General features: G+C 41.8%; 2 protein-coding genes across 5 annotated transcripts in view; both read right to left on the bottom strand.

Annotated features, from left to right (window-relative positions):
* The window catches only part of PAPOLA (poly(A) polymerase alpha), a 76,300-nt gene that overhangs the window by 40,700 nt on the left and 11,873 nt on the right, over positions 1-23,727 (bottom strand). Inside the window, exons 2-5 of the mRNA XM_044437160.1 lie at positions 21,805-22,019; positions 5,090-5,263; positions 2,602-2,668; positions 753-834 (exon numbers count right to left, since the gene is read on the bottom strand). Coding sequence (XP_044293095.1) covers positions 753-834; positions 2,602-2,668; positions 5,090-5,263; positions 21,805-21,812 — 331 coding nt within the window. The 5' untranslated portion in view covers positions 21,813-22,019. The remainder of the gene's footprint in view (positions 1-752; positions 835-2,601; positions 2,669-5,089; positions 5,264-21,804; positions 22,020-23,727) is intronic.
* AK7 (adenylate kinase 7) overlaps positions 23,356-23,727 on the bottom strand; it is a 38,573-nt gene continuing 38,201 nt past the window's right edge. For all 4 annotated transcript variants that reach the window (XM_044437164.1, XM_044437161.1, XM_044437163.1 and 1 more), the window contains one exon: positions 23,356-23,520. In XM_044437164.1, coding sequence (XP_044293099.1) covers positions 23,482-23,520 — 39 coding nt within the window. In that variant the 3' untranslated portion in view covers positions 23,356-23,481. The remainder of the gene's footprint in view (positions 23,521-23,727) is intronic.

Below are 23,727 nucleotides of genomic sequence, written 5' to 3'. Positions count from 1 at the left end.
AGGGGAGTGCAGCTACCATATACTCTTGGCCAGAGAATGGTACACTGCTTCTATCTGGGATGGCTGTCTTCTTCCACTGAGCACACAACTTTGGGAGGGACACACATGGAGTGATAGGGGAAGAAGGGGACATCCACCAAGCCAGCCAGATCAGCTGAATCAACCCTGGTGATCAATGGGGTGACAGATGTTGCAGCCAGATCACCCTCACATCCGTTAGGCAATTGACTTTTAAAATGGCTAACCTTATTTTGATCTTTAAACTAATCCCTCAGAACAGATTGCATCACTGATAAGCAAAAACCAGCCAACTGTGAGGTATATTCCTCAATTTAGTATGAGCTCCTTATGCTGTTTCACACCATGCTTTCACACCATGTTATCTTCAGGCTGCATTTCACAAGTAGTGCACTACAGAAGTGAGCAAATGCATAGCTACAATTTTTAACATAGTTGCAGTGCTGCCTAAATGGCATCCATGGGTAAGTGCGCCATGTCACTGTGCAGCGGAAATATGGCTATATTCAGATATTAGTTGCTGTTAGCAACTTCTGGTGAACATTCTTATTTAAAAATATTTGTGCAAGGAAAAGGCTTCTGCCCAAGCAAATTATTTATTCTATGTGCAATGGAATATCAGGGAAGGTTTTATCAGATCCTTTGATGGTTACTGTCTTATTTTTATAACTCATATTAGCTACCCACTAGGGATTAAGGTGTTAATAGTTATATACAACTCTGAGACACATTACCTTTTGTATGTACACCTAATCTATATGACCCAAATGTAAAAATTTTTCCTCCAACGTTTTCTATTACAGACTGTGGAAGATTCTAAAGGAAACAAACACAAGATTTAAATTGTTATAAATAACACAGTACTAAAATAGTGAAATCAAATAATAGAAGCTAGCTTTCAGTTTCACAGGCAGCCACTTTAGTTATGGCATACTGATCAGCAAGAACCGGACAAAGTTACCTGCTTATTATTGCTAAGCAATCATGAGATTTACTTGAACAGAAACATTTGCTACTCAGCAGTCACACAGGACACGCATACTGGGCTTGTGTATATTTGTGCAACCTGAGGTAGAAATTTCTTCATGCCATATAGGTATGTGTTCATGCAGAGTTGTCTGAGATACTATACTATAATCTATCGTGTTAGATAGGCTCAATATAAAATATGAACTTCCATAAGTTCTTCATCTAAGGCAACACTGACAACTCTAGCACTCCACTGGCCATGAAGAAACTGAAAATAAGGTACTTTTCTTAAGAATAATCTCTTTCTATGCAAAAGACAGCTGGCTCCTGGCAGGGTCTGTATCTGCAGATGTGATATATCTGCTCCCACTGCTAACATTCTTCTATTACTAACTAAAGGCAAATTGACACTTAAGACTGTGATTGCTTGTTTCACTGAAGAACATAAGGAGAACTGTGCTGGATCTGACCAAGAGTCCATCTAATCCAGCATTCTGTCCACACGGTGGCCAACCAATTGCTCACAGGATCCCACAAGCAGGAAATAAGTGTAAGATCACCCTCCTGCCCCAGTTCCTCAGCCTGTGACCACAGACCTACATCCAGATTTTTTCCCAAACTGAAATGGAACCAATAAGCAGTACAGATAAAGTGAGTTTGGAGGTATTACAGTTACCTCAGCAGTTACCTCTTCCTATAAGAGAAAAGCAGTGCTCTTTGCATATCTACTCTAAAAGGGTTTTTTTTGTTAAGAATAAACAAACACCTCAAGGAAGTATATAATACTGTCCTTACTTTTTACAAATATTCCAATAAAATAATTTCTACATAGTTTTGGATGTGTTTGACTATCACATTGAAAAAACTGTGTGGTTAACTTAATTTCCCCCTAAGCAAGTAGTTCAGTTCAAATATTTTGTAGTTTTAGGGACAACTTTTGATCCTAAACATAAATTCACATGGATTATACTGTTAGTTCTGTCCACTAAACTTGAGGTATTTTGTCTGCATACTGAAGGGGAACTTGTGTTGGGGAATAAACTGAATCAACAATCATACTAAATCAGATATTATTTTGAGCATTCAAACATTTACTGGAAAAATTTCCAGTTCTACTTTTTTCAGAGAACCCATATCACTGATACATATACAAGTGCCACCATAAGTTCAAACAGCATTTCATTCATTTATAGAGAAACTCTAGGCTGCTCAAGATTGGTGAAACACGTATTCATCTACAACAAGAAAATGACTTCTATATACTCTAATGAAAAGTCGTATGAAGCCAATATTTGGCTCCTTACCTGCTAAGAAGCTATTTGGGGAATTAGTGAATTACAGGATCACAAACAGGATTCACCACTGATGTCAACTACTAAGTGCCAAATACAGTCACTTCCAAGTTCCAGATTCAGTTCTGGTTGTAATGATTCCTATCCCTGGAACCCAGATGAAGCTGACATACAACTCCCATCAATCCTGCTGTTTGGCCATGCTGAATTGCAATGACCGGAGTTGGAAATCCACCAACATGTGGGATGCAAGACTGCTAACCAGTCTTGAACCAATGAAACAAGTCTCAAAGTAAATCTACAAGGATAAAGACATTTTTACCTTAATTTCACTGATTTCACGTATCCATTCCTTTACTAGGTTATTGAGTTTTCCCAAAATAAGAATTCTGTTGATGAAATACATTGCAAAAATAAATTACACCCAATCAAGAAATTAAGAGTATAGTAGAGGAATAGCAGGGAATATTTTGATTCAGGAAGTGTGCTTAAGCGAGCCCCAATATTCCCACTATGATCACGTTTGTACTCCACCTTCCTTGGAAGGCATTCTGAAGGGCAAACATGAGATCATCTTTCATGTTCTTCAAAGTGGAAAAAACATTATTTGCCACCTTACAAAAAAAACCCCAAAACAATTCTGCTCCAACACTAAACAGCAGATGCTTCTCAAGAAATAACTATTCACCACTACCTAACTGATACAGATCAAACTGCTTTAAAGGCACAATTATACAGTCTAGTTTGAAAGCTGGCACCCAAGCTGTGAGGGAGGTTATCTGAGAGATGAATGGGCCAAGGTATTTTGAACCTAGGCTTATTTTATATCACTGATGTTCAGGCAGAAGAAAATTAGGGATAATTTTTTTCCTTCATGGGGTGTTTAGTATTCAGTTTTGGCTGAAGTTCAAAAAAAAAAAATGCAAACTCTAATGGGATAAAAGAATCAGTAAAAAAGGAAGAACAATCCAACAAGCATTAGGCATGATCAGTAGCCCAAGAATACAGGTGAAATGAAACATGGATCTAGAGTGGGGCAAAAAAGAGTAGAATGGCTTGCTTGGAAGAGTAGCTGTTATGAAGCCAAAATAGGAACACTCCTTCTAGAACAACATTATTCCCATATAACACTGGTCCTCTATGAGCTCCACTGGCTCCCAAATGAAGTCCAGGCCCAATTCAAGGTGCTGATATTATCCTATAAAGCCCTAAATGGCTTGGGACCAGGATACTTGAAAGAATGTCTCCTTCCTTATATGCCCTCACACCCCTTAAAATCGGCAGGAGAGGCCTTGCTCTGGGAACCCTCTTTGAAGGAGGTGCAGAGGGTGTCTACCTGGAGGATGGCCTTCTCTGTGGTGGAGCCCAGACTATGGAATGCGCTCCCCAGAGAGGTTTGCCTGGCGCCGAGTGTATACTCTTTTTGGCGCAAGGTAAAGACCTTTTTATTCAGCCATCATTTTAATAATTATTGTTTTTAGATGCTTTTAAGATCTGACCACAGTCGCATTTTCTTTTCTTTTTTCTTCCTTTCTTTAGTTTTATAAAGTGCTGTTTATGTTCACTTAATACCTACTGTTTTAATTATTGTATTATTTTAATATTATATTTTATTTTAAATCATTGTAAGCCATCCTGGGCCATTCATTGGAAAGGACGGGATATTCAGTGGTACCTTGGCTCACAAACTTAATCTGTTCCAGGATTCTGGTCGTGACCCAAATTGGTTGTGAGGCAAGTTAAATTTCCCCATAAGGTTCAATGTAAATAAGGTTAATCCATTCTGTAACTATTTTTTTTAAATCAGAAAAATATAAAGCAAAGTGACAAAGATGGCAGCCATCCCCCCCCCGCATCCTGAGCACGAGTGCAGTCATCTCCTCCCCCCCAGCACAACCGCGATCACACCCCTCATCCCTGCACACACCTGTCATCCCGGTGTGCTGGGGGGGAGACAGAGACGATTGTGGGTGTGCTCGGTGGGGGGGGGGAGATGGCCGAGATCGTGGGTGCGCTCATGCAGGAAAGATGGGTGTGATCTCGGCCATCTCCCCCAGCCCCCAGCACAATTGCAGCCATCTCCCCACTCGGGGTGGTGGGGAGATGGCCACAATCACGGTTGCCACCCAATGTGGAGTTCACGACCTGAGTCAAAATTTTTATGAAATTTGTGTTTACGACCCGATTTGGTCATGAAGTGAAGCGTTCGTGAGCCGAGGTACCACTGTAAATGTTTTACTAAAATAAATAATAAACATGTTACCACTTTGTTACAAGCACCACTAGTTTGTATTTACACGATACTTTTAAAACAATTCTATACTGTTCTCCGATTTCTGTGTAATATTCTTTATTAGCAAAGCGGGATGATATTGGAAAAGTGGTGTTTGTGAATGAAAATGTCTGAAGAGCCACAGACAGAATGAATAAAACTCCCACTCCTGTAAAGCTCATACAACTTAGAATAAATTCTTATGTTAGCCCTGTAATTAACAGCACCCTGCTGGGAACTAATAATGTTATTCAATTGCCCCATGTGGCTCCTGGATGTTACCAGCATGAAATGGAACCTGACAATGTGGGAGAAACAACTATTGTATAACTGTAACACAACAATCAGAATGAACAATAGATACTACAGAAGTATCTACTTGAAGGAATACTGAGATACCACTGAGATACCACTCAAAACTCCAGCATTTTTATAACTGGACCGCCAACTATTTTGAAGATCTAGCCAATGATTCACTGTTTCATATAATCCAGTATGGACTCCAAGAATATTAACAAACTGAAAGTGCCATGCTTACCTACGTTGCAGTTCCTCCTCTTCTTCAAAGACACCGAAGGGTTTTAGGGTTTCAATTAATTTCTGAGTAAGTATACAATCACTCTCCTTGGGGGCAGCTAAACTGATAGGTGAGGTAATGCCATAATGCTTCTGTGGTTGCTGTGTCTGTTGTGATCCCTGGGTTGTAACTGGACTAATAAAGGTAAGCAAGACAAAAGTACAAGAAATGGAGTATCAGTACAAACATTCACTGTATTCAAAGGAGAGTGAAAAAGACATGTACATAAATGGAGAGCAGGATTTTTGTCCTCAAATAATGGTTTATTATTAAACCTAGCATTGCGAATTAAACCATTACACACTATGGATGCTTAATTAGTTAAACTTGTTTAACAACTGCTTAATGATCATCAACAACCTTGCATTTTCATAATCAGAGTAGTTAAGGAATGGTAAATGAGGCAAAGTCTTCTTAGATACTTTACTGTAGTACATGGGTGCAATCTTGAATTGAGAAATAAATTGCTTCAAGTTTTAGCTCTATCACCACTACAGGAAATTAAGGAATCTAGCAGCCCTATTCTATGCATATTTATGATGAAGCAAATCCTAATTTGATGACTGTAGACTAATTCATACAAAAAAAAAGACCCCATTGCATATGACACAAATAATTTGCTTTGAGAACCTAGCTAGATCAGAACAAAGGCCTATCTAGTCTGGTGTTCTGTTTCCCACACTAGTCAGCCAGATGCTTCAGGAAAGTCCAGGATCAGGAAATGACAGCAAAGTCCACTTCTTTTGTTCCCAGGAAGTGGTATTCACAGGTATACTGTCTCTGATTCTGGAGACAGTACATAGGCTTCATGATTAGCATTGCTTATAATAAGTGACATTATTACTTTCAATAAATTTGTCTAACTTCTTTTTAAGCCACCTGAAATATCAGCTGTTGATACATCTTAGGACAAGAGAATTGCATATAATTAACTGTGTGATACACGGACAAATACTTATGTTTTGTCTGTCTTGGATATACCATTATTCAACTTCAGTGGCTCTCCTGGGAGGGAGGAAAACGTTTGATTCACTTTCTCAGTGTGCACGTAGCTGATATCAGCTGTTAATTTGCTTTAATAAAAACTGTACTCATGACTATTTCCTACAATAACTACTAAGGCAGGAGTCCAAACAGAACTTGCAAAGCCCATCTGAAAAGTACTTCAGAATACATTGCATTTTCTTTACTTAAACCTCTTACACAAATTGTTTCCCTATTCTAACACTACTTAATTTTCTAATAATCCAAGCAAAGCCTACTTAAACCAATAGCTCTGCATCCCTGTGAACCATTACCATGAATTCAAAGACCAAGGTTGCCACATCCTCCAAAAAGAATCAACAAGTTGGAAAAGATCTCAGAGACCATCTAATTCCACTGCTTACTTATTACAGGCTCTGCACATGCTGATTCTTCTAGCACGTCTACATCAATGTACTATACTAACACAAGTAAAATACCACTCAGCAAGCTGAATTTCATTGCAACAAATCTTAATATCAGGTCACAATAGAGCCAATTTATGATATCTAGCCAAAACTAAGCATACAGAGGCACTCAACAGCATTCCAACAACTAGCCTGAACACATTTGACTACTTTCTGTACTGCATTGAATTAAAGTTTAGAATTCTAAACATTAAAAAGGTCATTCTGGATTCTATCCACTTATCTAGTCACTGATTAATAGATACTATACCACTAAAGAAGGTGGACAAACATTTTTAACACTCAAGGACCCCTACAGAAGAAGTAAGCCCAAGTCTCCTACAAGTACATCCTTTGGAGTCTAATGGGATTTAATCACCATTAGACAGGGAAAAGCTGGTTTACTTAGAATCATGCAATGGGAAGGAAAGAGTCATTTAACATAATATAACCTGTCTTCTGGCTCACAAATGTTCCCCTACTCCAGAGCCTATTTCCAATAGGAACCAGATAGATGCCTCCAAAAAAATTACATGCAGGGCATGAAATCAACAGCCTATGAACTTGTCTTGGACATTTAAAATTAACACATATAGCACCTTTGAACTTGGAAGTTCTATCAAACCTATTGGTCATTACCAATTTCTGCAGGAACATAGCCTACAGCCTATATCTTGCCTATGGGTACATAAATACTAAGCCATAGTTTGGTGTAAGAAAAATCATGAAGACTCCCATGCTCATATGTTTCCTCCTTCTGGTCCTTTTATTATCTAGTTCTTTTGTCTATTTTATCTATCTATATAGTTCTTTTATTTTGTTTACTTTATTATTTTATCTATTATTTATTTTCATGATTGTGATTTATTCTTTTACTATTGGTTTAACGTTGCTCTGTTAGTAATGATTGTATTTATCATGATCTATTTATTCCTATTTATTATATTACAGATTGTATTTTTATTGTCTTGATTTTATATTCTGTAAGCCGTCTTGAGAAGTTTGTGAAGATGGGAAAAAACGTTTTATTAAATTAAAATATTAAAATTAGTCCCATAGTTTGGTTTGCAGACAAGCAAAATCCACTTTTTGCCTATTTAGATGAAATGGTGAACCAGGATCTAGTTATTAATTCTCACAAGGGAGGAGAGAATAGAGAGAGGCTCATTCTAAATAATTTCTACATGTTGCAATTATGATTTTAGTATGATGTTTATAATTGATTTGTTTTTCAATAGCTTTCATGAAACCATTGTTTTAATCTATATTTTCTTACCATTAGCTGCACTGAGTTCATGCTCAATGGAAAAGCTAGATATAAATTTAATAATCCAAACTGATCTGCACATATAGGATAGCAGCTGTAAAACCATTATTTCAAATGACAAAACTCTTTGGAGATAAATATGTGAAGACTTAATAAACCAAATCACTTGTTATGACCTTTTCACTCAAGATTCTATGACACGTTAATCACAAGCTTGAAATTGGCTAGTTGTTTACGGTTCTTATTCCTATTTCACACAAAAGCTGAAAATACAGCTGCATGAGGAACCTCAATAAAGAACTGAATTTTAAATTACCCCTCCTTCCAAATCAAGCTTTGGGCTACACCATATCATATTTCCACTGCACGGGACATGTGCATCTTAAAACTCCTAAAAATTCAATCAAAATTATTGTTTTTGGACAACAGTCTTTAATATATGATTAATCCCAGACAGGTAATAAATAACTATACATATGTAGTTGAGCAACTGGAAATAATACACTCACACTTCCAGGAATGTACTTTCTGAGATGCCCTTTCATAGTATTTAGCCTATTACTTCATTGGGTATCAAGAAGCACATGCACAAGGATCCCACACCAACTGACAGATAAATGAATAAGAAATTGAAGACATATACTCCACAATAAACATTGGGTGTACATCATACATTCACACTACCAGGAGACTGTCACCCTTGAAATGCCCTAGCATTGCCTCTTGCCCAATACTTCATTTTCTCACAAGACAATGCCACGTACTCTTGGACTACACCAGTAATTGCCAACTTATTATAGAAACACACAGGGAGCTGAAGATACGCATGTCAAATCACCCACTGATACAAACAGGATATTGTTGCTTTAAGAGACATGGTAGCACTGAACCTAGGGCAAAAGTCAACCCAGCATGCAGCCCCAATATCATTAATAACTAATATTTGGAAACACTAATTAAGAATTAGGGACAGCAAAGACAATTTTATCAAAATGAAATGTCACCCTGAGCATGTTGCTAGAACACTTCAGAGGTGACAGTCTCATGACAATATTGAGCCCAAAGCTTCCTGTGGAGCTGCACAATCTTAGTTTGCTTGCCCATACACTGGCATCCTTTAGCATGGGTTTGTATGCTTCACAGATTCACACAATACACCAAGTCAGAGAACAGGCTAAATGAGGGTTGTTGCTGAACTATGGGTTATTGTGGTGTGTGAGCCCAGTCATGCTTATTATCTATGGTTTGTTGTCTGGCTGCAAAAAAACCCATTGTTTGTTTGCGGGGATAGGTTAATACAGCAAAACAACCTACGATTCAATAATAGTTCACACTCAATCTGTGCCTCAAACAAAGTGTTGGAGCACCCATGATACAACAGTGTCTCAAAAAGAACACTCTTCTTAAAGTATGGAGGTATGATTTGTTGTGGGCTGAAGCTTAGTTTCAGGTTCACATTTTTAGTTCTCCCCACCTTTTTTAAAAGTGCCAGGCATTCAAGAGTATTGTGCGTAAACAAGAGTTCAGAGCAAAGTTCCTTGTCTATTTTGAAATTAACAGTTGTCCAGACATGGAGATACACGATATGAAGTAGTTAAAATTTTATTGAACATCTGGCTAAAGAAGGCTGCTTACATTATTTTAACCTGGTACTCACAAATTTTGGCTTGTTTCAAAAATCTGTCATTTCATGTTACCCCCACCCAAGTTCACTGGCATCAATACAATGCTTGGGGAAAGAATACATCAACCTAGCACAACCTAGCACAACCCCCCCTAGGCCCTGGGGGAGTTTCCGGCTGACAAGACGGGTGCTCCTGTCGAGGCTCTGGTAGAACTGTGGAATGGGGAGATGACCAGGGCTGTAGACACGATCGCTCCTAAGCGTCCTCTCCCACCGGGCAGAGCCCGCTCTTCCCCTTGGTATACTCCTGAATTGAGGGCGATGAAGCAGGTTGGGAGACGACTAGAGCGTAGGTGGAGGAAATCACGAGATGAATCTGACTGAACACACTTAAGAGCCCACTATCGGGCCTATGCTGTGGCGGTGAGGGCGGCAAAAAAGAGATTCTTTTCCGCTTCCATTGCCTCCTCACAATGCCGTCCGGCGGAGCTCTTTCGAGTGGTGCAAGGCCTGGTTCGTCCAGGTCCAAAGGAAGACCTGATTCCACCCTCAAAGGCCCGCTGTGACGACTTTGCCAGGCATTTCAGGGAGAAAATCACTCAGATTCGTCACGAGCTGGACACCACTATTGATTCAGAGGTTTCAAAGGAGACACCAACGCTGCCGTCTGGTCCAGATTTATTGGATGAATTTCAGTTACTGCGGCCCAATGACGTGGACAAGGTGCTTGGGCGAGTACGTCCAACCACTTGCCTTTTGGACCCTTGCCCGTCTTGGTTAATAAATGATTCCAAGCACGGGATTGGAACCTGGATCTTGGAAGTGGTTAACGCTTCTCTGAGGGAGGGTCGGGTGCCTGCCCCTTTAAAGGAGGCAGTAGTCCGACCTGTCCTGAAGAAGGCGTCACTGGATCCAGAGATGGCCACTAATTATAGACCAGTGGCCAACATCCCGTTTCTGGGCAAGGTGTTAGAACGAGTGGTGGCGGGACAACTCCAAGCACTCTTGGATGAAACTGATTATCTGGACCCATTGCAGTCCGGCTTCAGACCCGGGTACGGTACGGAATCTGCCTTGGTCGCCCTGTACGATGACCTCTGCAGGGAGAAGGACAGGGGAAGTGCGTCCCTGTTGGTTCTTCAGGACCTCTCAGCGGCTTTCGATACCATCGACCATGGTATCCTTCTGAATAGGCTTGCGGGATTGGGGGTCGGAGGCACTGCTTTGCAGTGGTTCCGCTCCTATCTCAATGGCCGGTTCCAGAAGGTGGTGCTGGGGGACTATGGCTCTGCGCCATGGCAGCTATGCCATGGAGTACCGCAGGGGTCCATTTTGTCCCCTTTGCTGTTCAACATATACATGAAACCGCTGGGAGAGGTCATCAGGAGGTGTGGGCTGCGGAACCATCAGTACGCTGATGATACCCAGCTCTACCTCTCGTTTTCCACCAATCCAGGTGAGGCAGTGGCTGTGCTGAACCGGTGCCTGGCCGAGGTAATGGGCTGGATGAGGGCCAATAAACTGAAGCTCAATCCAGACAAGACGGAGGTCCTGTTGGTTCGAGGATCGGGCTTTGGAGAGGGTGAATTGAACCTTGTCCTGAACGGGGTTGCACTCCCTCTTAGGGACAAGGTCCGCAGCTTGGGAGTGCTCCTCGACCCGGAGCTTTCACTGGAAGCTCAGGTGACAGTGGTGGCGAGGAGCGCTTTCCTCCAGCTTCGGCTGATCCATCAGCTGCGCCCCTATCTGGAGAACGACTGCCTTGCGACAGTGACACATGCGTTGGTGACTTCCCGTCTGGACTTCTGTAATGCGCTCTACGTGGGGCTACCCTTGAAGATGGTCCGGATACTTCAATTGGTCCAAAATAGAGCTGCCAGGCTGCTGACGGGGACTGGATGTTATGTTCACATGACTCCAGTTCTCCGTCAGCTTCACTGGCTTCCCATTGAAGTCCGGGCCCAATTCAAGGTGTTGGTAATGACCTATAAAGCCCTAAACGGCTTGGGTCCTGGTTACCTGAAGGAGCGCTTACATCCTTATATGCCCAGCCGCCCCCTGAGATCGGCGGGAGAGGCCCTTCTCCGGGAGCCCTCCGTGGAAGAAGTTAGGAGGGTGGTTACTCGGAGGAGGGCTTTCTTAGCAGTGGCGCCTAAGTTATGGAACGTGCTCCCCAGAGAGGTCCGCCTGGCGCCGTCGTTATTTGTTTTTCGGCGCCAGGCGAAGACCTTTTTATTTAAGCAGTATTTTAAATGTTAATATTATTGAATTTTATTTGGCCAGGGCAGCTTGTTTTATACTGTATGTTTTAAATTATATATTTGTATTTTACTGTATATATTTTAAAATGTTATTTTAATTTTTTGTTGTAAGCCACCCCGAGGCTTCGGCGAATGGGGCGGCATAAAAATGTTTTAATAAATAAATAAATAATAAAACATGCAATAGCTTCTGCAATGCACTTTTCCCTATCATATTTTATTTGATTCATCAGACCTTGGGTGAGTAGTCTTGTTTCATATTCATCCAAACTGGATCTCTACAAAAATAAGATTCCTGGTTGCCATTGAAAACCAAATTTTTGGGACCTTATTCTCCTAAAGATGGAAGGGACCTGCTGAATAAGCTCAAATACTTATCTAGTCCAGCATCCTGTTCCACACACTAACCAGTTACATGCCTACAGGAATATCACAAACAGGACAGGACAGGAGGGCAATAGTTCTCACCTACTGTTATTCCCCAAGCATCTGGTATTCAAGTACATGCTGCTGACCTAGACACTGTATATAAGCATTTTTACTAGAATCCACTGAAAACATTTACCCACCATGAAAGTGTCCAACCCGTTTAAAGCCCTACTGGTGGCCATCACCACGTCTATCAACCCTTGAATGATAAGATACTTTTATACAACCTCTTTTCCCTATTTTAAGAAGCAGGGTGTTTGAACAGCAGACAAGGCACATCTCAAATGAAGCCAAGTTCATTCAACCAAATATAACCAGACTAGACATTCCCAACCTGGCCGCTCCAATGGCCAACGGGGATCATAGGAGCTGTAGTCCAACACATCTGGAATGCTTGTTGTGAGGGCTTGGACTAGATTAATTCCATAAAATCAATACAAAAGATATGGATGAAAGAACTTTAAGCACAATGCACACCTATCTAATAATTTAAGATTTACACAATAAACCAATCTGTGCACAGATTGAACAGGTCCATTTGTGTGTTGCTACCAATGCAAAATGAAATACTGATTTAAAATAGTTAAAAGCTATAGTTTCTAAATATAGTTCCACAAGGTCCAGAATTTATTTATGGTTGCATGAATGTAAATTCATTTTTACATCCCAAGCAACTGTTTTCTATTGCAGTACAGGCAGATCCTGGATTACAAACAAATTCTGTTCGTGAGAACATCTTAAAGTCAAACTTGAATGTAAGTCAGATCGCATACATTAGAGTCATATTTAACATGAGTAAGTCAAATATTGTCTTAGTATAGGTATACATATCACCTTTCTAAGCATATTAAAACTCTTAATGTTTTTATATACAATTGGCCCTCCACATTCATTGGGATTAAGGATGCAAGACCCCTGTGAAAGTAGAAAAACCACAGCTATCTCTAGGTGTACCCCCCCACCACACACACAACCTTAACTTTTAAAACTGTTGACCATACATGTACTAGATTGCTTCTTCCTCTCTGACTGTGGTCTGATCCAGCAGGGCTCCTCTTCTTCATTTATTACATTCTTGGGTTCGTATTCCCCCACCTCCCTTTCACTCACCAGTGCCTCCTCTTTGCACCAAGGAAATGCTGGAGAGGTTTCCCCTCCGAATGGGCAGGGAAAAAAGGAATGCTTTGGAGACCTTCCTCTTTCTCCTCTCACTTCTTTTCTTTCTATGGTGATGACCATTTTCTGTAGGGTGAGGAAATTAGTCTGCATTTCTCACTACACAGTATTTTTCTTTAACTCAATTTTTTAAAATTAACAGGCTTTATGGCAGTTCGTATGTATAGACATTCATAATCCCAGGGACTGCCTGCACTGGCACAGAATATAGGCATCGACATTTTATTTTTTTACTCATGAGAGTTGCATGAGAATACAGCTCACCATTAATGACAACTTCCTATTCTACCTCCCTATCAGTGCTGGGGAAAGAAACCCATGTGGTGAAAAGAGAATCTACAAAAGATATAAGGAACCATCTCCGACCCAGCCTTTAACTTCCACAAGATTCATTTCCCCCATTCACAGTAGTTATATGTGACACTCAAGGGTTTTAGACAAAGTACCCTTGTGCTCCACTCCAGAGAGACTCAAATCTGCCTTCTAAAGCAAGGTCAGCATTCACAGTTCTTTAAAGAAAGATCTATATTCTAGAAAACTCCCTTCTTATACAAGTGCTGCTTACATGATACAATAAATGACTATGTACCGGCTAGTGCATGTTGAAGTTGCACTAAATGCAGCTAACATTTTGAATATACGATCCCATTTAGAGTTTGTCATGTCATGAGATGGTTAAACAACCTTCACAGAACCCATGCTCACAGGGGATTACATGACACAACAACCCTTCAATAGGGCTTCCATATGCAACTTGGCAGCCATAGCACATCATGTACTGAATAACTCATAAGAAACCATGAAGTCCTGTCCAAACCCATTCAAGGTGATTGTAAAAACTGTTGAAAGGGAAATACTAATATTCCAAGATTACAGTTGATGCTCAATATTCTTTCTTAAACTAATGCACCCACAAGCATTCTATCGCTCACTGTTTATGTTGCTCTTTCACCTGGTTAATAAAACAGCTTTGTAATAATGATGAAATAATAAAATCCACAAAAGTAAAAAACAAAGGGGTTTTCTGTCAAATACAGGTAGTCCCTGGGTTATGAATGTCCAGGTTACAAATAACCCATACTTATAGATGCACAGACTGCCATAAACCCTATATGGGTATCTCTAGGGAAAAGCAAGGCATTTGGCAACACATCATCAGTGGCCGCATAGTTCTCTAGAGGTAGTCACAGCTTTTCACTAGAGATTCACTAGAGATAGTCATGGCTATCTCTAGGGAACTATGTGATATGTATGGCAATGTGTCTCTCAGTGGTCACATAGTTCCTTAGAGACAGTAATGGAAACCCATTTCCTTAGACCGAATGTTTTCACCCTCTCCAACAAGCTTTTCAACCCCTCAGACAACAGTTTGTGCCTATTCCACACAAGCCTTGTGCTCCATCAGGAACTGGAACCTCAACAAATGCTCAGCCAGTTCTGCCCCTGTACACAGACCCATTGGACTAATTTTAATAGATTAACCTGTTTTGAATGCAATAAGCAGGCACTGGACTATATTGCCCTAGCAACCCATCAGAGAACTTCAGATGATAACGAGGAACCGGTATCTTGTAAGATACAAGTTATTTTCTATTGGTCTTACATTAAAATTAAAAATGGACAGACAATGAAGCTTAAACATACATTAAGCCAGGCATAAGAGGCAAGTTACAATAATTTCTTCAATAATGTACAAACGTACACACAGATTCTCTTTCTACTACCTGTAGTTACTGTATTATTACTATATTATCACTATTACATTGCATTTACGCGTGGCGGTGGTTCCACTCCTATCTCAATGACCGATTTCAGAAGGTGGTGCTGGGGGACTATGGCTCTGCGCCATGGCAGCTATGCCATGGAGTACCGCAGGGATCCATTTTGTCCCCTTTGCTGTTCAACATATACAAGAAACCGCTGGGAGAGGTCATCAGGAGGTGTGGGCTGTGGAACCATCAGTACGCTGATGATACCCAGCTCTACCTCTCGTTTTCCACCAATCCAGGTGAGGCAGTGGCTGTGCTGAACCGGTGCCTGGCCGAGGGCCAATAAACTGAAGCTCAATCCAGACGGAGGTCCTGTTGGTGGGTGGCTCGGGCCTCAGGATGGGGGACCTGGGCCTTGTCCTAAAAGGGGTTGCACTCCCTCTGAGGGACAGGGTTCGCAGCTTAGGAGTGCTCCTCGACCCTGAGCTGTCTCTAGAAGCTCAGGTGACGGCGGTGGCAAGGAGTGGCTTCCTTCAGCTTCGGTTGATACATCAGCTGCGTCCCTTCCTGGAGAACAACTGCCTGGTGACAGTGACACACGCGCTGGTAACTTTCCAATTAGATTTCTGTAACGCGCTCTATGTGGGGCTACCCTTGAAGATGGTCCAGATACTTCAATTGGTGCAGAATAGAGCTGCCAGGTTGCTGACGGGGACTGGGCGTTGTTCTCATATAACCCCAGTTCTCCGTCAGCTCCACTGGCTCCTGATTGAAGTCCGGGCCCAACTCAAGGTGTTGGTTATGACCTATTAAGCCCTAAATGGCTTGGGACCTGGATATCTAAAGGAACGCTTGCGCCCATATATGCCCTCCCGCCCCTTGAGATCAGCAACCGATGCCCTTCTCCGGGAACCCTCTGTGAATGATATTAGGAGGGTGAATACCCGGAGGAGGGCTTTCTCTGCGGTGGCGCCCCATCTATGGAATGCGCTCCCCAGAGAGATCCGCCTGGCACCATCGTTATTTGTTTTTCGGCACCAGGCTAAGACCTTTTTATTTAAAACTTATTTTAACTGTTAAATTATTGAATTAATTAGGATTTTAAAACTTTTAGCCGAGAATGCACTGGAGGTTTTTAAATGTTTTTTTAATTGTTATATTATTATTATTTATGTATGTTTTTATGTAGTCTTTGTGAGCCGCCCCAAGGCTTTGTTGCAATGGGGGTGGCATAGAAATGTTTTAAATAAATAAATAATAATAAATTTAAGATGTTTTAGTGAATATGTGTTTAAAGCTTTATACACATAGAAACAAATACATATACTAAGACAAATAGTTGGCTTTCTCATGTGATCCAACTTACATACAAATTTAACTTAAGGATATTCTCAGGAACAGAACTTGTCCGTAACCCAGGGACTACTTGTACTAGCAAATATTCTGTCTATCATGTGTCATGGAAAGGCTATTGCTAGGATCCTGGAAAATTCTGTTAGAATACCAGTTGAAATATGTTGCCACGTCAGTCCCAAACAACAAAGTTTACAAGTAGGCTAACAATGCAATGACCAGCACTCCCACTTGGGAGGCTTCTGGCATCCAACAGAAGCACTTGTCCAACCTCCTCCCATCTTGCAATTTTTGCCAGATGGAATTATTTTGTCCACCCATCACAAACATTTCAGAAGACAATGGAAGGATATATACTCTCCAAAGTTGCTTTTCCAACTATGAATAACAGGCTGCAGTTCTTTGTGTACTGTCTATGAGGGGGTGGGGTCACCAGCCATGGAGGGAAGAATCCCCAGTATGCAATCTTAATTCAGACAATGTCTAGTGGCCACCAGATTACTTCTTTAATGTGCAAGCCCATGTCCGCTTAGAAACAAAATGTGCTCTGACTCTCAGCATCATTCCAACAGCAAGGCTGCCTGGGAGATTCTGGGAATTGTAGAAGCTTTTTCTGTCTAAATGAGCCTAGGCTTGCATTTTAATGACTCAATGAAAATTATGCATGTTTGAGATCTCTGGTATACAAGATTTCAGGTTGCAAAGAATTATCTTAACATTGTAAACAGTGTTTTCCTGTTGAAGCCAAAGTAGAGCTGATCAACACTAAAGATGCTACTTTTCATCCTGTGAGTTACCCTCCAGGACAGAAAGCCAAAAACTGAAAAGTGATTTTCTTTGTGTGTTTAAGTCAGCGGTCTCAAACTCGCAGCCCGCAGGCCAATTGCAGCCCGTGGGACAATATTTTGTGGCCCCCACTTGATATCAAAGTTTAGTGATAGCGTGGCCTGGGCGTTTTTCTCACACGCACCTGCGTGAGTCGTTATCCTGGGCACAATGTTTCCTCTAAGCTGAGTGCCAGGACAGGCGGGGCACGGGGAGGGGCCCTGTGGCCTTCAAAGCACCAGCGGCGCCCAGGCCGGCCTCCAGGAGCGATGCAGGATGAGTGGCCCACCACCACCGCAGTGAATACTTGATGTGGCCCAGCCTCACCTAGACTCTACTTCCAGCAGCCCCCAGGTGAGTTTGAGACCCCTGGTTTAAGTGAATGGAGCCAAACAGACCATAAAATCAGATTCTGCTTTTCTATAACCTATGATACTGTTTTGTTGACATAAACTATACCATCTTAATTAAGAAAAGTCTCAACTTCTAATTTAGCTCAGCATAGTTTCAATATAACAGAAACATCAAAACTAAGTATAGAGCTTGATATTTTTTTAAGCAACCCTGTCAAACACAATTGTGGCAAACAGGCAAAAAAGTGTATGGAAGATTCTTTTAAGATGAAGCTTCTATTATGAATCTCTGCAAACAAGAAAGTGTCCACTTAAAAAAAAAGATCATGAAAAATACCTACTAAGTCTGACGGATGTTCATTTCCCTAAATACTTTTTAAAGGTTCAAGAAATAGTATACTGTTGCTCTGGAGAAAAGTCTTCTGCCTCTACAGTAAAAATGATGTAGTTCACAACACTCCTCAAAATTAACATGAATACTGGGGAGGGGTAAAGAGTTGCACTATCCTGAAGGAGCTCGTAAGCATAATAACATTAATTTATGCAGTATCATTATTACTGTTTTACATTTATACCCCACTTTTTCCCTCTTGCAACCCAAGGTGCCTTATGAGGTTTCCCATCCTCTGGGGGGGAAGTGTTCTGGGGGGAAGTACACCCCACAAAAGGAATACTGTGTTAAAGAAACATTTCTGAATTTCAGCCTGAATAATATAACTTTCTGTGATATAACATGGACCCCAACACTGTTATCACATAAAAATGCAATGAAAGAAATTTTATTTCTACTTTATTATGACTACTATAAGCAAAGATTAAATTGTCTAAGGCCATCACACTAGTTTGCATTGGATCATGGCCCATGAACATAAATGAACATCCAATTCAGGTAACTTTAATCACCCAATTAATTACACAGGACTGAATCCCAGAAAATGAGCAATGTTGTGATGATGCAACAAGGCTTTACCATCAAAGTTGGTTATAACCCAGACCCCACAGCCAGTCACAGAATTCAGGAATCTAGGGCAGTCTACATAAAATTGCATTACAATTCCCATCAGTCCTGATCACTCATCAGGGAATTGGAATCCAACAACTTCTGCCCCTGATTTAGAGGGGCTTCTAGAATATAAGACTGTGGCATGAGAACCTGCTGTAAGCGGAGGGAAAAATCTTCAGATAACCTCTTGTGCTCACATATGGGACACTCTGCATTTCATTCTGTAGGGATGGAATGAAACATGCAACACAACCAAATTTCTGAATAAGAGGCATCTTTAAACAGAAATACAAGAAAATATAACCTGTCACCAAACAAGGAACCTAAAATACTGTAATATTGCCTAGCATCCCGTTCTTGTGAAAATAACCCCCTCCCATGGATTGCATTTTCCACCACTCCTAGCTAGCACTGAAAATGGTGAGAGTTCACAGGAAATGCAATCAAACATTATTTGGAGGGCCACAATTTGCCTGTAATGGAATTAATCAACTCTGTCAGTGCTCCTGCCACGTAAGGGGTAGTGAGTAGCTACGCTGCCTTTTCAATGGTGCTCCCATGATTGTAGAATCCCCTCCCAGAGAGGTTCACCCACTGACTTTGGGATAATTTCAGTGCTAGGCATATGTTTGTTTTCCAAGGCTTTTAAGACCAATTGAAACTTATTTAAGTTTGCAAACACTTTAATATTGCTAGCTGTATTTTACTGATTAAATAAAGTGCCCAGACAACATTTATTAGGTGGCATATAAGTGTAAATAAATCAAAGTAATATTGATATTGCATTTCATAGTCCAGCCTCTAAATGATCTACTCTTCTGAGAGAACAGGTGCAGCCACAGTTTAGAAAAGTTCAACTCTTTCAAGAAACACTGTATGACACAGGCACCTTCCAAACTCTAAGGTAACTAATTAAAAGCACTTTTCTCAGACAAAAACCTCACTGAGTCCCACTAGCAGGATTACAAACTAACTGAAAGAGTGTTAAATTGGCATTGGCTTGTTTTAAGACAGAATTCTATGAATTAGTTTGGGCATTAGTGCATCCAGCCCATTTGTTCTCCTCAGCTCTTCCTGCCAGAGGAAGCAGCTAAACTAATTAGAAAGGGATAGTGTGGTGTATTGCCCAAACCAGGGTTCCTAGATTGCGGCATCTTTTACAAGTCAGGATTCATCTAGCCTATCGCACAGGAACCTCTTTCAGAAAACTTTCCTTTACTAGGGCAGTATCAATTGTGCCAATGCCACAAATACTGCTGGACTGGCATAAGTGACAACAAGCACAATGCCCCTACCATTGCTGCATGATGGATTTTCCAGGCCCTCCAGAATTTTTGTGGCCCACAACTCCAACGATCCTCACCATTAACTACATTGATTGATGCAAGTTGTAGGCCCAAGCACTACATGAATCACAAATTATGGGCAAAAGGTTCATTGTATCTTGGTATAATAAGCCAAGATACTATTGTCTGTACTATTCCACTTACTAGACAATAATAATTATTAGATAAAGTGGGACTTCTGAATGTATATGCATACTATTTTAAGTATTACCTTGAGATCAAGTTTTTCTGTACATAAGTATTTCTTATTGGGCATGGCAATTACAGCCCATGTATTCAACCTGTATGATATTACTACTACTACAACTACTTTTATTGCTATACCACCTCACAGCCAAAATTTTCTGAAATAGCCTGAATATTCTGTTAGTATCAATTAGCACTATATCCTAAGACTAGAGCTGGTCTTAATTGAAACAAGCCTATTCTAGAACAGACAGAATAGTCATCACCATAATTAACAACATTATTCCTGTTTTCCAGCTGAGAAAGAATAGCATGGGAAGCTTAATGAGACAGCACCTGCCCTTCAGGTTAAAAAAAAAGGCATGATGGAAAAGGGAAGGGGATTGGTGAGGAGAAAGAATGCAAAACTCAGACTTGGGTCTTAGTTTCAAACTTCTTATAATCTCCCCAACCTTAACCTTAGTTTTCAAATTTCTTTAGTCCCTCCCCCTTAAAAGGGTCTCAATCAACAATTTTTCTTTAACCTCATTAAAAAAACCCTATCACACTCCTGAAACATACATTAATTGCAATCATTGTGAAAACCTAACATACCCAACCACATAAGCATGGCAAAATCCATACAATGAATGGCAAAAGCTGATTTTGCATTTCATGATACCAGCAGGTTCAAGGAGTTTCTGCAAAAGGCCTGGAATGTAAAGCCCACAGCCCCCTCCTGCTCCCAAGTTGATTAAATCAAGAAGGGTTGCACACCAAACTTCTCATTTAGCTCCAATTAGTTATTACTGAGCTCTCAAAACCGTTTTTAAATGTTTATATAAAAATGCCAAAAGCCTTGTAAATATATAATACAGTGAAACACGTTTATGGAAATGTTTGTAAAGCAAAACTATTTCAGGAATCTGTGGAAAGCTTACAATTTGATGTTCTAGCCGTGAAAGAGAGAAAACTAAACAAAGAAGAGGAGGAGGCAAAGGACAGATACAGTTGACATTTGTCCAATAGTGCACAACATTAAAAAGCTGCACGTGATCTCGCTCTCAGTATCATTTGGTGGCAGTGGGAAGGCGGTCAGAGACTGGCACTGGCGTGCAACTTTTGGGAACAACGGAAACGCTGCTGACCCCTTCCTACGGATGGCAAGGCGCTTGCCACCGCCCGGTCGAGTCCAGCCGCGACGGCATGCGCGCGGGGAGGCTAGGCCGAGGCGCTCGGGACTTCTGCACAGACGATCCCTCCCCCGAAAAAGTCACGTAAACAAGGGAAAGAACCTGCTGCTTTGGCGGCCACCTTCGGCACTCGTGCCGCCGCTTGTTCCAGGGCCAAGGCTGAGGTCAAGCAAGGCGCCGCCCCCTCTCTCAAAGTTCTGCGCTAAGGCAGAGGAGGACGAGGCTCGGGGGAAGGCGAGTAGAGATAAGGGCTAGCCGCTCCGGCGCCAGCCTGTCCCCACGACGCGTGGGAGGGAAAGACCCGGCTGCGTGAGCCTCGCTGAACAAGCCGCGAGAAGGGCCGCGGCGGGGGCAGCGGCTACAAAGAGGCACGGGGACGCCGGCCTGCCGGGCGGCTGGGCCAATGGCCGCGAACTTGCCGCAGCCCCAGAAGCGGTCGCTGAGGGGGCCTCCCAGGCTGCTGCGAGGACTCCCGAGAGCGCCCCTTCCCTCCCTCGTCCCTTCCTCCCTTGCTTTCTCCCTCTGGCCAGGCCTCAACTTACAACGGCATCGTTTCTCCGGCTGTGGTTGAACGCCGCCACCTCTTCCCGGAACAGTCACTCTTCCCGCCCCTGGAAAGCGGGTGCCGTGATCATGATATGGGCCTAACTCGGGTTTTCCAAATGACGGAAAAAAGCCGCTCACTACGCCTGGTGGCTGCTGCTGTGGCTGCTGCCGCCGCCGCTTCTCCTAATTCTTCCTCTTCCCCTCCGGCCTCCTAACATGGCGCCCAGGCGCTACCACAGCAACGTTCTGGAGCGGGGGGAAGGAGTGGGAGGGGGCAGAGGCGTAGAGGGCCAGGGGGCGCGCTGACGCAACGATGCCGCCTACCCTCTTCGTTAAGTGACGTAGAGCATCCGCCCGCGTGCGCCAAGGCTCTCGCCGCCTCGCAGTGGCTCGCGGGAAATGTAGTTCCAAGATAGCTGATTCGAGAGTTTGAAGTTGCTTAACGGTTGCAGCGGTGATTGCGCATGCACTAAAAGGCTGGGCGGGGAGCCACTGTTTGGTAGCTATCTGCTGCCGCAAGGGTACGTTGTTTTCTTTTGCCGTTGACTTTCTCCAAGTGCAGCTCCAGGAGATGGCCAGAGAAATCGCTTATCTGTATGCACAGTAACATCATTTGTATCCCGGTGTATCTAATCTGGAGTTACTACGGCAGGCGAGGGAATGTGCGGGTCTCTAACTGTTGGTGGACTGGAACTCTAATCAGTCAGGATTAGCTGGCATTTACAGTTTTAAAAGTATGCTATCAAACGTTGCTTAGACTTGGATCATGGAAGAAATTGTAGACATATGCATAGCTATTAGCTGTATCATATAATAAGCTATAAAATCATTGATTTTTTATAAGCTACAAGTGGAATTGCAATAGAAGGGAGCACTTCTTTTGATACGCCAGACGTATTTAGGCTCGTATTTATTAAAAGCTTTTCTATCCTGTCCCCTGCAGAACGTCTCGGGACAGCTTATAATAAATAAGTAGACTTGCCCATTCTGCATCTTTCTAGATGCTTGGGACTACAGCTCCCAAAATTTCAGACCATTTACAATGCTGGTAGGAGCCAATGGGAGTTGGAACTCCAAAAGATTTGGAGACAGACAATAGAGACAGAATGTTAGACTTAAGACGCAGTCCTAAGACTGGGGTATGCTGGGAGTTGTAGGAATTTTTCCTATGTGAAAACATATAGGACTGCATCCAAAACGTTTGAGCCACTATCACTTAACCTTGTTGTGAGCTCCACTGGCCAGTGAGACTCTGAGTAACCTTGCAGAGAGAGGATTGCTTTGTAAAAGGACCTTTGGTTTAATCTAGTTAGGCATTTCCAGTGTTATCTCACTCGCCTTTATGGCTCAAGTGCATGCTACATGTACTTTTTTCCAGGAAAATATTACTTCCCGATATAGAGCAAAGGAATGGTATAAAAGTATGCTCTAAATGCTTTCCGCCTACGCCAGCTGATGGATCTTCCTACATGCTATTAGCTGTCATGGCACTTTTGAAGACAAGTGAATTTAGCTGCAATAAATTACAAACTGCAGATATTTTGAACTATCATGAAACATTTTATTTCAGCCTCAAAACACTAATTTTACAACCATACTGTTCAATAATAATTTTTAAAGGAAATATAATATGGTATAACTATCACTGATAGTGCAACACTGTTTAACACTTCTTAGTCAAATTCAGGATTATGCTTGAAGAGATATTCTGCCTGTGGATTAAAAATACACAAAGTAAAGCAATAATCATTCTTCCATATTATAAAACTGTCAGCTTTTGCATCTTTTCAGATTAATGGAAGCAAGCTGATGCCTGTGATATAGCTATGGTTCTAGACTATGTTTCACATTGGCATAGCTGCAATGGTACCTTCTGCTTAACACATCCATCTGCTGTAGTGCCTGTTACTTACAATCCC

This window comes from Varanus komodoensis, unplaced genomic scaffold (genome assembly GCF_004798865.1).
Source record: "Varanus komodoensis strain SLA01 unplaced genomic scaffold, ASM479886v1 scaffold3, whole genome shotgun sequence".
NCBI classification, from domain to species: domain Eukaryota; kingdom Metazoa; phylum Chordata; class Lepidosauria; order Squamata; family Varanidae; genus Varanus; species Varanus komodoensis.
Note: the sequence above shows the minus strand (reverse complement) of the source record. Positions and strands in the feature narration are given on the sequence as shown.